This window comes from Perognathus longimembris, chromosome 6, assembly GCF_023159225.1.
Source record: "Perognathus longimembris pacificus isolate PPM17 chromosome 6, ASM2315922v1, whole genome shotgun sequence".
NCBI classification, from domain to species: domain Eukaryota; kingdom Metazoa; phylum Chordata; class Mammalia; order Rodentia; family Heteromyidae; genus Perognathus; species Perognathus longimembris.
Window position 1 is genome coordinate 42071281 of NC_063166.1, and position 14868 is coordinate 42086148.

Consider the following 14868-nt stretch of genomic DNA (forward strand, 5'->3'; position numbering starts at 1 on the left):
CCAGCATAGTGTAAACCTGTTTCCATGTGTCCCCAAGGGATAGATGGGAGGAGCTACTGATGTGTCAAATCTCATGGATATGACAGGAATTAGTTCTACCCCATCCAGAGTTCCTTTGCACTAGCAAGAAGAGACACTGAAACTTGAAAATTCAGGTTTCTTGGTATAGGGAAAATTACTTCAGATCAAAGGTAACGAATGTAAAATACATTATCATTTGGTGGTGCCAGAAAGAGATACAAATTCCGTCACTTCAGAACTTTTTTTTGCCAGTCCTGGGGCTTAAACTCATGGTCTGAGCATTGTCCTTCTTTTTGCTCAAGGCTAGCAGTCTGCCACTTGAGCCACAGCACCACTTCTAAGGTGCTCATTCTATTCTAAGTAGCTCAAAGCCCACTTGAGATGAGTCTAAGGGCCATGAAGACAGAACCTGATGGTGACCCCGTGCCTCATATTAAGACCTGAGCATACATGTGACTAGATGGGAACCAATGGTTAAAGAGCATTGAGACTACAATCACAATTATGTAACAATAACTCTCTAAGAGACACAGTTAATAATAATTTTATTATACTAGGCTACATGGAGTATAGATTTGAAATGAAGGACAGACTTCCTCGCTAAAATGAATGACAGTAGCAGGGCACCTGGAGCTCAGAGTTGCAACCTTAGCTACTCAGGAGGCTAAATTCCAGAGCACTTCAGTGTAAGTCTATTTCAGGTTCTTGAGAAACTGTTCTCAACCTATAACTGGATACAATAGTTCAGGCTTGTCATCCCAGCTTTATCAGGAAGCCAAACATAGGCAGATGATGGTATGGGTATGTATGCTAAGGCAAGGAGTGAGATTCTATCTCAAACAACCAGTATGGAAAAGGCTAGAAGTGTGGGTGAGCAGTAGAGCACCTGCCTAGCAAACTGAAGGCCCTGACTTCAAAGCACAGCAATATATACACACACATACAATAAAGTCATGACAATAGCAATACCAACAATATTATTATTGGTGGATTGTGAAAACAATAATCTAACATATTATATCTTTTTCCTCCTAGAGAAGTAAAGTAAAATGGATAGAAGTATTTATTACTGATAACATTTTAGTGCTGATTGTAGGGCCTGGGTGCTGTCCTTGAGCTTTTCTTCCCCCCTCAAATCTAGTGTTTTACCACTTGAGCCACAGTTCCACTTCTGGTTTTGACTCTCCTTCCCAGGCTGACTTTGAACAACAGTCTTCAGATCTCAGCCTACTGAGTAGCTAGGATTATAGGTGTGATCCATTAGTGCTTGGCTAATTTCATGATTTTTGAACATGATCTTCCCATGTATGCATGCATGTACACAAAATCTTTAAAGAAAATTCATGAATAGAAAAGTACCTATTTATTAGAATTTTACATCCCCGGAATTAAAAAATGAGGGATATTTAGCAAGTGTGAATTTGCTGAGCTCTGTCAGGGTGACACAAATCCCAACCTTGCTGAAAGGTTTGAGAAGAATTTTCTTATCTGGAGTGAGAACATCCAGGAGACAGAGTGATTGTGTGAGCCTTGAGCTTCAGAGATTGATATCACTCCTACAACTGATGGGCTCCTCTCTTCTAATCAGTTTTAAACAACTACCCTCCCCCTTTCTGTTATGTTAGCTAGGAGGTTGTCATTCTGAAGAGATTTATAATCTATGTGTAGATAGAAAGTACGGAGATTCTCTGGCATGAGAGAAAAAGAATTTTTTGAGGATCAGATTATTTCAAATCATAGGAACCATAGGAACTCATGATGGAGTATCAGATGTGGGGGGAAAAAAAACACCTCACAGAAGCAGATAGTTTGTTTTAGTTTCTATTTTGAGAAATCTGCTTTCTCTTCTCTCTTTTCTTCTTTTTGGCAGTACTCAGGTTTAAACTCAGTATCCCTCGATTCCCAGGCATCTAATGAAACTTTCTGCCCAGGCTGACCTCAAATCTCACAGCCCTCCAGATCTCAATCTTCTGAGTAGCTAGGATTATAGGCACAAAGCCAGCTCTAGTACAGTGTTGTGTGCATGTGCACACATGTGTGTGTATGAACTGATCTTGGGGCTTGAACTCAGTGCCTAGGGACTGTCTCTGAGCTTTTTTGTCAAGGCTAGCACTCTACCACTTGAGCCACAGCTCCACATCAGGCTTCTTTTGTTTTGGTGCTTAAGTAGAGGTAAGTGTCTCACATTCTTCCCTGTCCAGGCTGGTTTTGAGTTATCAGCCTCTTGAGAAGCTAGGATTGTAGGTATAAGCCACCAGTGCCTACCCAAAAACTATCATATTTATTTTTTATATATCATATAATGTTTTGATATGCATACTGAGGCTTGAACTTAGGGTATTGAGTTGTCACTTGGCTTTTCCCCTCAAGTTAGGAACTCTACTATTTGAGCCACAACTCCATTTAGCACAGTTTTTTGGTTGACGTATGAATAGTCATCTATAGTATTATTATTCAGAATATAAATGAAAGTGAGGCTGCAAAGCCACTGTCAGATAAACTATTCTTGCAAAAAATGTTCTTCCTTCTAGAGGTATCCATGTCTCCACTCCCTTCCCTTTCCCTCTACTCCCCTCCCCTCCTCTGCCCTTTCTTTTTCTCCTATCTGCTCTTCTCCTCTCCCTGCTCCTTGCTTCTTTCCCTTTTTCTTCCCTATCCTCTTCCCCTCATTTTCATGGAATGTGAATGAAATGAATTTCCTATGTCTTCTTCCTACTCCTACTCCTAAAGTTAGGTCTACATTCTGCACCTCCTCTAGGATGAATATGAATGGAAAAGAACTCATCCTCAAGGTCTCATGTTTTAAACCTAAGTAGCAGGAAACTTCATGTCAATACCTTGAGCTAAAGAAGATGCCGGGGAAGGAAATATAAAATGTCAGTAGATAAAATTAGAAGCAAAATACTTGCACCTGTGTTTCTCCATGAACAAATCTCTTGCATATCAAATGGATGTAACTATATCCCTCAAAAGTTAACCTACACACACATAATGCACACATATTTTTGCTCTGGTAGTGAGAATATGAGAAAAATTTTTGCAAGGCTAATTACAAAACAAATATGAAAAAGCATCATGGACTAATCATGGTCCTTTCTCTCTAAGGAAGGAATAAAGGAGCAAAGACTTAACCTCAAAGATGCAAGCAGTTTGTAATACTTCTAAATTAAAAGCATCCAACAAGTTGTCGGGAGCCAACTTGCAGCTAAATTCTTCCTGACCTCTGGCTGTGTTTTCAAGGACGTGCAAGGACATGGCTTAATGGAAAATTGGAAATGCTTTACTATGTCTGCCATGAGTCCATCCTTATGTTAACCAAACTCATCCTGTCTTAGCTATGTCGGGTATTGCTAACTTCAAGCCTTTTTGTGTTCTGGAATTTTAAGCCTATGATGTTTCCTGGTTTTCAAACTGCATTTATCCTGGTAATTAAGAATAAACCTGGCTGCAGTCTTGAGTTACAATCTCAAGATGCAGACCTCCCGTACCCCATCTTTGCCTCTTGTCCTTTTTCTCTTGTCTTGTATTTTTCCTTTTCTTTAATCCTCACTCCCCTCATTCAGGATTCCCTTTTCACTGCCGGCTGGCTAGGCAGAACAAGTCACTAATAAAAGGTTGGTAAAATTAACTATGGTATATCAAAATAATAGAATAAGATGAGGCTATTAAAAGTAACGGATGTATATTAATGTAGAACAATGACAACAGTTTGGTTAATCTACAAATGCATGCTAGAGCAAGATGTGGTAGTGCATGTCTATAATCTCAGCTACTAAGGAAATGGAGACAGAAGGATCTATATCTAAGGACAGCCTAGGAAAAAGTGGGTTACCCTATTAAGACAAAAAGAAAGAGAGAGAGAGAAAGAAGGAAGGGAGGGAGGGAGGGAGAGAGAGAAGAAAAAAGGAACGGGCATGTGTCATTCAAGTGGTAGAGAGGCCCTGAGTTCAGCTCCAGGACTGTCAAACAAAAGAATACATGCTAAAAACACACATGATGGATATGAATGCCCTTAACATGTGTGTACTAGGAGAATACATAAAAGACATCCTCTGGGGCTAGGACTATGGCCTAGTGGTAGAGTGCTTGCCTCATATACATGAAGCCCTGGGTTGAATTCCTCAAAAACCAGAAGTGGTGCTTTGGCTCAAGTGGTAGAGTGCTAGCCTTGAGCAAAAAGAAGCCAGGGACAGTGCTCAGGCCCTGAGTTCAAGCCCCAGGACTAGCAAAAAAAAAAAAAAAAAGACATCCTCTAGTATTGATAATCGATGTGCCTTTTCTTCTTCTCTATTAGAATTTTCTGATTTATCTCTGGTAAATATGTATTAGCTCTGAAATAAAAATATAAAAGTGGGCATATTTTTTACAAATTTTTCAATGTCAGCACATTTTCTGAAACAGTAAAAAGCAAAGCTGTCAAATTCTCTGCTGGCTGCCAGGTTAAAGGGAAAAGTCTGTAGGTTAAAGTCAGAAGACAGTGGGAGACAGAAATGAGTGGGCTGATCTATACTCCAAAAGTTTTCTGATTAGCATGTTTCACATTCCCATCTGTCTGGGAGGTTTTTAAGACCAAAAAAATTCCTTCTAATAAACATTAAAAATAAAAAAGTGGATATTGAGATTTTCGTATCTAAGCAACCAAGTCTTAGAATATTTGGCCTTTTATTTTAGATCAAAGCATCAAAACTGTCTTTGATCCAAAACAGCTTTATAGACATACATCAATCTATTCATCATCTCAGATTTTTAAAAAATAACTATAGTGTTCTTTTTATCAATGTAATAAAGAGTAGGTTAGTAACACTACAACTTCAAGAATAGTAGCAAGGCAATCCCTGTACTACCACAGGAAAAACAGTACAAGAAATGTACCCAAGGCCTAACGTATGAACCTGTAACCTCTCTATACATCACTTTGACAATAAATAAGAAAAAAATAAAATAAATAAATAAATAAAATCACACAGCTCTAGCTAACCAATCAGATGCACTGTAGATGTCAGAGCTATGGAGGGAACCAATTAGGGAGCTGTGTTTTACCTTCCCAGCAGAACACAGCACTAAGCAATTAGCTTTCTTTTAACTACAGTTATCCCTTACATCAACTGGAAAAGTGAGCCCAGATTACAATTACTGCTCACCAAATGCCACTGGGGTTACACTCAAGCCTGTGTAAGGCTTAGCAATGTCTCATTAGCTGTAATATTAATCACTCCATCTCAGACTTCTCCAAAGGAATAACATAGATTGGGAGAAAATGGAAAATATCTGGGTTTTTTTTTCTGTTGACAGAAAGCAGATATATCTGAGGATTTTTGATGCATTTACCCAATCGTGGAAATTTGCAAGTTATTTTATTTATTGTTTTTCTTTCTTTTTGTTTTTATTGAGACAGGAACCCAGTATATGTCCCAGCTGGCCTCACACTTGTGATCCTCCTCCTTCTATCTTCTGAGTGCTGAGATTACAGGCTGAAATATAATACTTGGTTCTCAATGATTTTTAGTTCAGTTTTCTTTTCTGCTTTCCCAGTGAATCCTGTTTAGGTCCTGGGGACCCAGTGGTGAATGGAATGAGGTGATCTTGATGCAGAGGGGAACAAGAGGTAAAATAAATTTCAAGTCATTAATCCAGAACGTCTTGTCCACTAAATGTCTATCCATCTCTCTTGTCAACAGCTGGTGGCTACCCTGACCCTCCAAACTTTAGGAGAAATTAGTCAGGTTTAGGGTTGTGCCAGGGTATCTTCAAGGATGAACTGGCTGATAATTACTATCTTATACCAGGAGAAAAAAATAAGAAAATCTCTTTACAAAGGTAAAGGGAATTTAAAAATACTATACTCATGACTAGTTGGCCCTAGCCCGCCAAGCAACCTGATAAGGGGCACTTTCTTCTCTAATCTTTCTCTTTTAGCCTCTCTTCTTTGGTCATTCCATTTTGTTCCTTCAGGGTTTCTCCTATGATCACTATTATCATGTGACTCTTCTAATCCAGACCTCCTGTCCTATAACTCTTCCTTGTGTCACTGCCTGTGTGATATCCTCACTTGAATATCACATTGTGGTCTCAAATTTCATATATCCAACTCTAAAGTAAACATATTTTGCTCTGAATTCTCTTCTTCCTTCCTCTCTCTAAGCAGGACCGTTCACTCAAGTACTGTATCAGTGATAGGTAATCAAACACAACACCTGCTTCTCCTTCACCTCCCATATGTAAGTGGGAATTTAGTCCTGCCTCCTTGTTAGACATATCTAGGATTTTATAACATTTTTATCTACTTCTACTCCTTGTCATCAACTCTTGTTTAGCTATTGAAGACCTTTCTTCACTCTTCTTATTTTTTATCCCGGTTGTGGGACTTAAACTCTGGGCCTGGGTGCTGTGTCTGAGCTCTTCAGCTCAAAGCTACTGCTCTACCAGTTGAGCCACAGTGCCACTTTTTGGTTTTCTGGAGATAAGAGTCTCACTTTTCTGCCCAGGCTAGGATTATAGGTATGAGACTTTTCTGCCCAGGCTAGGATTATAGGTGTGAGCCACCAGTACCTATCTTCGTCTGAGGGTTTTATCTTGAATTTACTAGCAGAAAGGGCAAATGTCTATCAGTGGCTCAAGTGGCAGAGCACCAGCCTTAAGTGAAAAAGCCAAGGGAGAGTGTGAGGTCCCAGAATTGGTATGAGAGAGAGAGAGAGAGAGAGAGAGAGAGAGAGAGAGAGAGAGAGAGAGACAGCCTGATTGCCATAGCTCATATATCCTGATTGATCTTTCTATTTCATTTGAATTAAAAGTGATCTTTTCATCAAAAAATATACATATATTTTTTAAAGTACTAAGTTTCCTAAATGGTTTTATTGTCATCAGTGGGATTCAGGAATTATTTCTTTAAAGAAAAAAACAAAGTAAAAATTTTAACCACTGTCAAGGAGTTATATGATCCAGAACAATTTAAATTGTCTTAAGCACATAAAGGTAAATCAATTCTAGGCTAAATCACTCAGATATATTCAAGAAGGAAAATTCTATAAAAGCTCTTGAGTTATTCAAGAGAGTCATAAAAACTTTTTATCTAAATTTTCCATTCCTGAGAGTGTCACACCAACAGTTAAGTTTGTCACTTGAGTTGCCTGAGTAGGAAGAAATCAAATGTCAAATGCCTGGCATTTAAAGTATGTTTAGTGCATTTATATTGTTTTATTTAGTCCAAAAGAAAACTAGGATTTACACAACTCTAGCATCAAAAGTGCAGCTATGGGCAAGTTGAATATAGCTCATAAATGATACATTAATTGTGTGTGTGTGTGTGTGTGTGTGTGTGTGTGTGTGTGTGTGCAAGCACAAACATGTGCATGCCAGTACTGGGGCTTGAACTCAGGGCCTCAAACTCTCACTTGGTATTTTTGTTCAAGAATGGTGCTCTATTACTTGAGCCACACCTCTATTTCCAGCTTTTTGGTGGTTAATTAGAGATAAGAGTCTCGTTGGCTTTTCTGCCCTGGCTGACTTAGAAACCTGATCCTCAGATCTAAACCTCTTGAGTAGCTAGGATTACAAACTAGCCTGGGATTGTAAGTGTGAGCCACCAGCGCTGGACTTGAACACAGTAATCTTAAACTACCTTTCAGTTATAATTACCAATCCATTTAAGGACTTAAATTAGAAAGGTGAGGTGATATTGAATATAAACTACCATAGCCAACTTCACAAAGCACTGAGAAGCAAACTCATTTTCCTTAGTGTCTGTCTCCCCACTTACAGAAGCTGTTCCTAGATTCTGGTGGATATTGTCAGATCTGATCAGAGCACCCAGGATATTAATATATGAATATGACAAGAGTTTTTGAAAAAAAGAATTTTAAATAGCCTTAAAAATAAAAATAAAATGACTTTTATGTTGGCAAGGGAGTTCCCTAGGGGAAAATATATAAACAGATGGCTGAGAAAGATCGCCCACATTCTGAACACAGAGGTTGAAGAGGAATTTCGAAGAAAGAAGCAGCACTTGCCAGTCTGGGCCACTTCCCACCAGGATCCTTATTTAATTATGGAAAACAGAGAGTTGATGTCTCTGGCCCACAGGATTCAGCTACTCCCCTCCCACTTGCTTCCCATCATCCAGACAAGTGCCCAACCCTCCACCTTTGTCTGAAAGAAACTAAGCACTAGCCACTTGAGAAAAGCAAGTCCCTCATAAAGTAGCACACCACCATCAGCCCTGAACTAGTGGCTCTTGTGCAAAAGCTGTTGCGCTCCAAACAAGCATATCAAACATTCATTTCCATGTATGACCACATCTGTCATACTTTCTCAGTGAGAAATCTTGTGGTCACTCAAATCCCAGATGTAATCAACAAGAAAAAAACCCCACTTGATAGCATTTAAAACTGAGTTTAAAATATAATCCAAATGAAGACAAGAGATTTTTTTTTTTTAACAAAACAGATGACAGCTTACCTAAGTCCCATTCATAAGATTACTGGACCAAAAAATCTCTAGATCTTTATCTGAGTCTGTCTTTCAAGCCCAACACCATTTCCCAAAGAACTACACCTTTACCTGACTGGAAACATCAGAGGACTAGCAATAATGAAGTCTTTGGCAACACTGGTTGAACCCCATAGTTTCCCAGAAACCACACAGGAAAACTTACAGACTTGTCTTTCACCAGTAGAGCACAGCACTGGACCCCAGCCATCAACATCTTGTGTGGGTTCCAGGCCACTGAATCAGCTCTATTGTGCAAAACAAAGAAAGGGACAGAGAAGGCAGGACACTTGATTAAGGCAGAAAGAAATCTGGCATTGGCAGTATCCACATTCACAAGTCATTGTTCTGGAGGACTCTGTGTGTGTAGAGTTTGGAAGACTGTGTATAGAGTTTGCAGGAATTCAGATGGTTTTGCATTGTTCTGGTCTCTCCCCCTCTCCCCCTCTCCCTCTCTCCCTCCTTCCCCCTCTCCCCCTTTCCCACCCTCTCCCTTCCTCCCCCTCCCTCTCTCTCCCTCCCCTCCCACCTCCTCCCTCTCTCTCCCCCTCCCCCTTTCCACTCACCCCCTCTCCCTCCTTCTTCCCCCTCCCTTCTCCTCCCCCTCTCCCCCTCTCTCTTTCCATCCTTCTCCCTCCCCCTTCCTCCCCCTCTTTCCCCTCCCTCCCTCTCTTTCTCTCCCCCCCCACTCCCCCCCTCCCTCCCCCCTTCTGTGTTTACCAGCAAAATACTTTGGATTTTTACCTATATTTAAGGCATCACCTGCAGGGGAAAACTGAAGAAACCTGTTTGCCTAAATGACATTCATCTGCAAAGCAGAAAACAGCATTCACCTGTGGATGCCACACAGAAGTTTGCAGTGCTTCCTGGAGACCAAAGCAGAGCCACCCCAGGAGGCCTGGTGAGATACAAATAACAAGAACAACATTAGCTCAGCAGCGCCCTCATAGATAACTCTCAGTAACATCCTCAACCAGGGTCATCTGGTACTTTGTTTTGCATTGTTAACCAATTAATATACTAGGGATTTGAATCCACAGGTAGTCTTCAGAAATTCCTCAAAGTAGTAGGCCCTCCTCTGACCAGCAAAATGTAAGGGAACACACTGTAAACAAATGGGTGTGTTAACCAGTGGGGCATGTGGGTGAAAATAGATTTAAAAAACACAGTTGGTACCAGAAACCAGTGATTCACACCCATAATCCTAGTCACTCAGGAGGCTGAGATCCAAATATTACGGTCTGAAGCCAGACTGAGCAGACAAATCTGAAAGTCTCTTGTCTCTGGATAACCAGAAAAAAGTTGGAGGTGAAGCTGTGTTTCAAGTGGTAGAGCACCAGCTTCCAGAGACAAACAAACAAACATAAAAACAAGAGCTGTGTGTTCAAGCTCCAGCAAGAGCACACACACACACACACACACACACACACACACACACACCCCTAGAACCTAAAAGCAGGCATTGTCTTCACACTGCTGGCAGTTGTTGTACTTCTGTACTATGAGTCATGGCTAGAGGTCTGGAATTCTATATGATGAATAAGGAACATTGTTAATAACATGGATAGAAAGCCAACTCAAATGGGATGAATGGAAATATCTTTTAAAAATAATTAGATCCCTTCAGCCATGGGGTTCCCTGCTTGTAACTTAAGGAAATAATTTGTTGGAGAGGTAATTCCTCTAAGCATAGAAGAGAAGACATGAGGAAAAGGGAGATGAAAGAAGTCCCATAAACAATATGTCTGGAAGGGAAGGCAAAGGAATCAATCCAGAAAATACAAAAAGTCAGTTTGGTGTCACTTTTAATGTGTAGAACAATGACTGATAGCACAGTGAGAAAGCTTGAGGGAACTGGCTTGAGCTATGCTGAAGGCTCTCTACATATACTGAGAATGGAGTTATCATCACTTCTATTTTTTCCTAACTCTAGAATTTGTAAAAACATCCAACTATTCTCTAAATGATGAAGGTTTTCTGTCTCCATAAGGACTGCCATTTATTCAGTTATTTCTTTATGCTATGTAGCACAAAAAGTTATTTTACACTTTTATTTTTTTGGTGCTGGTCCTGGGCTTGAACTCAGGGTCTGGGCACTGTCCCTGAGGATTTTTGCTCATAGATAGCGTTCTACCACTTGAGGCACAGGTCTACTTTAGCTTTTTGCTGTTTAGTTAGAGATATGACTCTCATGTACTTTGAATAGCAATCCTCACTAAGATCTCAGTCTTCTGAGTAGCTAAGGTTACAGATGTGAGTTATTAGCACTCATTTATTTTATGTATTTCTCTCTTTCATGAACTGATAGGAAAAAAAAGTCTTGACACAAAGATGGGAACAAGACTGATCTCTACAAGTCCATGGCTTTAAATGCAATGTTTGAAACTTGCTCCACAACTTGGAATGAATGATGAACGAGTGCCTGGGAAGCTTTGCTTGAGTGGAAAGGCTTGGCAAAGCCTCCAGCCACTGTCACAAGATAAAGCTGGACCAGTGCTGACCAAGGCTGGGCAGAGGAAGGATGGCATTCATTCTCACAGAAAACAAACACCCTAACAAAGCTGTGGTTTCTCTCACTCACTCATTTACAAATGTATGTTACAATGGTTAATTACATAACCAAATTCAAGATACCATCAAATTTATGACTCACTAAAGAAGACAAAAATTCAGAAATGAGAAAAATAATTTTAGTGTGTGTGCTGTTACTGGGGCTTGAACCCAGGGCCTGGATGCTGTCCCTTAGCTTTTTTGCTCAGGCTGACATACTACCACATGAGCCACAGCTCAGTTCCTCTAAAAGTATTTTCAAAAGTTTATATTAACGATAATAAAATATGATACAAATGTATGGTAACCTGGGTTTCATGGAAAACCAAGGAAAATAAGCAATCATAAGTGCATTTTTGAAGAAGGAAAAATACCAGTTTTAATATTTTAAAGGATATACAAATTTCATCCTTCCAAAACAAATTTTCCATTATATGATATGAACAAAAAGTTTTTTGTTAGTTTGTTTTTGACAGTTCAAAGATCTAAGTATACTTAATATTTAGTGAAAGTGACGAATATAGTGAATATAACGGTGAATAAAGTACAGACTCAGCCCGCCAACAGTTTAGGTACATGATTTATGACTTCTTCAAATGGGGTTTCATATTGGTATCTGCTCACATTCATTCTATTGATTTTTATAGACTTAAAAGCATAACAATGCATTATGTCCTAAAACATAATATGAAGTTGAGTACTTTTACAACTGGAAATAAAGAAGAACAATCAAGTACATCAACAGTTATGCTTAAATATTCTACTGTCATAAAAGAAACATCAAATATGGAATGAGACTTCTGTGACAGTTTTTAAACTGGGAATAAATTTTAAAGATTTATGGGGCTTAGAGAGAATTGTGATTTATAAATATGAAAGAAAGTCTCTCTTGTTTTTTAATTAAAAGTGGAACTTGTTAAGAAACACTTTATTTAAGAACATATTTGAGTTTGTTTGTTCATTTTTTTAATCCCACTACTGTGGCTTGAGCTCAGTGCCAAGGAGATCTTATTACCTTTTTTTCCTCAGAGCTGGTGCTCTACCACTTGAACTACAGCTCCGCTTCCAGCTTTTTGCTGGTCAAGGAGATAAGGATGCCAGAGACTTTCCTAGCTGAGCTGGCTTGAAACCATGGCCCTCAGATCTCTGTGTCCTGTGTAGCTAGGATTGTAGATGTGAATCATAAGGTACCTGGCTGGACACACTTTGAAAGTAAAAAATTATGGATGGGAACACCCCTCAGTGTTTCTGCTTAGCAAGTTAAAATGTATTTGTCTGGTCAGGAGGCTCTGAGGCCCTCAGGAATATTACCAAATTCTCATAAACATGTTCAATTGTCCCTTTCTTTAGGTAAAATCCAACAAATTGATTCCTGGATTCATAAGACAAAAATTTGAAAAAGAAAAAGGATGAAAGGAAACCACAAAGCTCAATAAGTATTCATAGCTGTATCAGTTCAACATTTCAACCCTGCATAAGCAACTTTATAATAACAGTTACCTTTAATTTATGGTAATTTTTATTATGAATAGCCCCTAGGACTTAGGAAATTAATTAGGAAATAAAGCCAGCCCTTTAAGTTATAAAGAATATAAATGATATCAATCCTCCAAACAATTACCTATGATAGATTCTGGGGAAATGTGATTGAATTATAACATGCAATTAAGTAATACCTTTTTTCTCTTTTTGCATTTTCTAGATGGTTAGAATCATACAGTTTGAGAGCTAGAAAATTCTTTGACCACACCAGCCATCTCCCTTCCCCAAAGAAGAACTAAATTCCAAAGGCTTCGATTACAATGGACAACAGGTGGATTCCATGTGGAGTAGTATGATGAAACTCTTTCGTGCAACTAATACACACATTTAAAATGAATAGCAAAGTCAAAGCACCAGGAAATAGGTACATGCAAAGAGGGCTGGGGCCATGGGGAGAGGAGCAAATGAATGACATGGGAAGGGAGCGAAGGATAGTCAAGAATCCATTGTATATACTATAAAATTAAGAAACATAAGGGCAGGGGTGAGTCAAAGGGGGGTGAAAAGGGTGCATTGTATTTATAAACTGATTTGTATAATGCCAACTCCTTTGTACAACTACTTAGAGATAATAATTACCAAAGAAAAATAAAACCCATTTATGTCATAGATTTTTTTTTTTAAGTATGACAGGAATTTAAGCCAAGATCTAATTCAGGGTGGGTCCTAGCAGGAGTCTGTCTGAGTTACAAGGAGTTAAAAAGGAGGATGAATAGGATTGAAGTAGTTTACTGCATGTATGAAAACGGAGCAATGAAACTTGTTGAAATTGTTTAAGAAGGGAGAATGAGATGGGAAAGAATGATAGAGTGGAGTAGTTGATTGAAATATGTTGTTTATATGTGTGAAAATGTCACCAAAATAGCCCACATTAAACAAATGTATGCTAATAAATAAAATAATATAAAATGAAGAGACAGATTATATAAATTTTGTTTAAATTATATAGTTTATACTTATTATATCATCATATATACATTAAATGAAAATGGGCCATGGGAAAGAAGAAACTAACTTGGAACCCACAAAACTAAATCAAAATATTCATGAAGTCTTGGTCTCTCTTTTACCTTACAGGAAATGCCATACATACATTCCCCACATTAAAGGCACAGTGAAAAGGAGTGGAGCTTTACATCTGGTCCCTGAGAACATGAAAAGCTAAGAAAGAAGGAGGAAGTTAGAGAGCTACATTCCCATAGATGAACTTACATCCACGTGGAGCCACAGCCGGTGTCTCTCACAGATGTCCGCTATGTCATCCAGAGGATCGAAGGCTCCCAGAACGGTTGTACCCGCTGTGGCACAGACAAGGAAAGGCTCTGCCCCCTGTGAGAAGGAGCCACGCACAGAGACAACCGTCACTGTCAGCACAAAACTTACTCTGCAGTTGCTTGATAAACATAAAGGCAATGCATCCAGAGTCAGAAGATTCTTAGGCGACAACTGTTCACTTAATGGGTATTTTTAAAACTTCAACATTTTTCAGGCCTCTATCCTGGCAAAGATGTTTAAGCAACTTTTGTCCTGGCTCAGTACAGAGCTTCATTATTAATGCTTTAATTTGCTTCCTGTAGAATTTTCTGTTCTGAAGATGACCCAGATAGACAGTGAATTACTGCACGGGAATGGTAACCTGACATTCCGTAGTGTCCCTAACTCCTTCCTGGGGAAATGTCTGGGACTTCCATGGTGTCAGCCTTTGTCCCCCTTCTAGAAAACAAAAGAGGAACAGACAGGAGGACAAATCCCCCAGCCCTGTGGGTCAAGACCAGCAGGCTTGTCTACTCTTCTCCTGGTAAAGCAAGTGCAGTTACCAAGCCACAATATGCTCAAGTAGAGACTCAACAAAATCTGAACAGGATCTTGGCCTTGGCTACCTCACATGCAGTACCATGCTCTCTGTACTGCAGGGGAATTCATTGAACCTGTGGGGAACAAGAGCTAGCATTGCACTTGTGCATGATTTTTCCTTTTTACACAGTCAGACCATGGCTGCATCTCACTGAGTGAGCAGGAACAGTGGAAAAATGGGAGCAAGGGAATGCATGGGAGAGAGATAAAGATTTAGCACAGGGGAGCTAGCTAGTTACGAGTTGGCCTCATTAAGGGGCTTCAAACCAACCAAGTAGAGGAAGAATAGAGGAGACTGTTCCAAAGATGCCAACTCAAGCATAGTGGCAGTGATGTGTCATGGAAGTACCCTCAGAGGAAACCTTGCAACCATGAAGTTGTAAGGAGCACCTAGAAGCCTTGGACTCCCGATCACTG

The 14868-nt window shown here is 39.5% G+C and overlaps 1 protein-coding gene across 2 annotated transcripts in view; it reads right to left on the bottom strand.

Moving 5' to 3' along the window:
- Window positions 1–14868, bottom strand: part of Gadl1 (glutamate decarboxylase like 1) — a 176460-nt gene that overhangs the window by 108592 nt on the left and 53000 nt on the right. For both annotated transcript variants that reach the window (XM_048348605.1, XM_048348606.1), the window contains 3 exons: window positions 13810–13926; window positions 9339–9403; window positions 8672–8753 (listed from right to left, as the gene is read on the bottom strand). In XM_048348605.1, the coding sequence (XP_048204562.1) occupies window positions 8672–8753; window positions 9339–9403; window positions 13810–13926 (264 nt within the window). The remainder of the gene's footprint in view (window positions 1–8671; window positions 8754–9338; window positions 9404–13809; window positions 13927–14868) is intronic.